The sequence below is a fragment of the Nestor notabilis genome, unplaced genomic scaffold, assembly GCF_000696875.1.
Source record: "Nestor notabilis isolate BGI_N333 unplaced genomic scaffold, ASM69687v1 scaffold12443, whole genome shotgun sequence".
Classification (NCBI taxonomy): domain Eukaryota; kingdom Metazoa; phylum Chordata; class Aves; order Psittaciformes; family Psittacidae; genus Nestor; species Nestor notabilis.
This window is the reverse complement of record NW_009920640.1, coordinates 5,545-7,037: the sequence shown is the minus strand read 5'-3', so window position 1 is coordinate 7,037 and position 1,493 is coordinate 5,545. Positions and strand designations below refer to the sequence as shown.

The 1,493-nt window shown below is 59.8% G+C and overlaps 1 protein-coding gene across 1 annotated transcript in view; it reads left to right on the top strand.

Annotated features, from left to right (window-relative positions):
• ANKRD52 (ankyrin repeat domain 52) overlaps positions 1–1,493 on the top strand; it is a gene marked incomplete at its 3' end in the record, with an annotated part of 8,799 nt that overhangs the window by 6,981 nt on the left and 325 nt on the right. Inside the window, 3 exon segments of the mRNA XM_010010770.1 lie at positions 55–191; positions 563–645; positions 887–978. Of these exon segments, the coding sequence (XP_010009072.1) occupies positions 55–191; positions 563–645; positions 887–978 (312 nt within the window).

Sequence of the window (1,493 nt, the reverse complement as noted above, 5' to 3'; positions counted from 1 at the left end):
CGTGGTGTGGGCCCCAGCGTGGCTCCGAGCCGCCCGCCGCCTCCTCCGTGCTCTGGGGCCTCTGCCCCACAGCCCTCCTCAGCAGCAGCTTCTCCCTCCTCCTTCCAGAGTTCCTGCTGTACCAAGCGAAAGCAAATATAACTGTGCTGGATGTCAACAAGAACACAGCTCTTCACCTGGCCTGCAGCAAGGTAGGGACTGCAGTCACCATCACCTCCATGAGAGGGGTCACCTGCCTGCTCCAGAGCAGGGCAAAGCTCTGCCTGTGCAGACGCTCCTGCTTCACTGAGCAGCTCAGGCTGTAGCACACCCTGAGGATCCCCTGAGCTCGTGGTGGGAGCAGGAGGCTGGGGGTGAGCGTGTCCGTGCAGTGCAGGAGGTGGAGGGGGCAGCAGTTTGGCTTCTCAGGCCCTGCCGAACGGGTGACCTGTTGTAGAAGGTTGGGGTTAGGGAATGTTTCTGTATCCTGGGCAACCACATTGCACCCGGGCAGCACCAGGTCACCTCCACTGCTCCTGCTTGTCCTGCTTGTGCTCCGTGAGCAGCCCGCTCTCCTTTCCAGGGTCATGAAAAGTGTGCCTTGTTGATCCTGGGGGAAACCCAAGACCTTGGCCTTATCAATGCAAGTAACAGTGCTCTGCAGATGTGAGTATTGGAGCAGCTGGGGAGGAACTGGCTTTGCTGGGGGGTGATGGGGGTGGTGGCAGCAGCCCAGGGCAGGCCAGGATGCTGGGGGCTTCTCGGCTGCCTGGGCACGAGCTCATGTTCAGCTCCAGCAACCCAGGTCCTTTTCCAGCCACTCTGCCCCAAGCCTGGAGCATTCCATAGGGTTGGAATGTCGTGGCCGTGCTTGGGTTAACGCTCCTGCCTGTCCTGCTCCCCCCAGGCCGCTCCACATCGCAGCACGCAACGGGTTGGCCGCCGTGGTGCAGGCCCTGCTCAGCAGAGGGGCCACTGTGCTGGCTGTGGATGAAGAAGGTGAGTGCTCCCCGTGGGTGCTGGGGTCCGGGGGGGTCCAGTGTGATGTCCCTGGTGTGACCCCGTGGGTTCGGTGCGGGGTCCCTGCGCAGCGGGTGCTCCCACGGGAGGTGCTCAGCCAGGATCGGAAGCATCTCCACATCCCTCCCGTTGTTCTCGGCTCGTGGCGTTGCAGGAACCTCCTGGGTGAGGACATCAGCACCCTGATAAGGCATTCCCAGGTTCCCAGTGCCATCCTTCACCCCCTTCCGCATCTCCTGGTGCTGTCTGGCTCCTGCCAAGGCACAAACCCAGCCAGCAATGAGCCGCTGGCTCACTTGCAAGTGGTCGTTGTGGCCAGAAGCTTTTTCTCCCAACGGAGTTCTTGCTCTGCTGGAATACCTTGAGGTTCTAGAATGTTAGAAGAAGAATGTAAGTTACATGTATAAGTTAAGGTAGAGAATAACCTAAGTTAAGTTCTAGAAGAATATCCTTGTGCTGCCAGGGCTTCGGAGGCTTTTTGTTCGTGTCCTGCT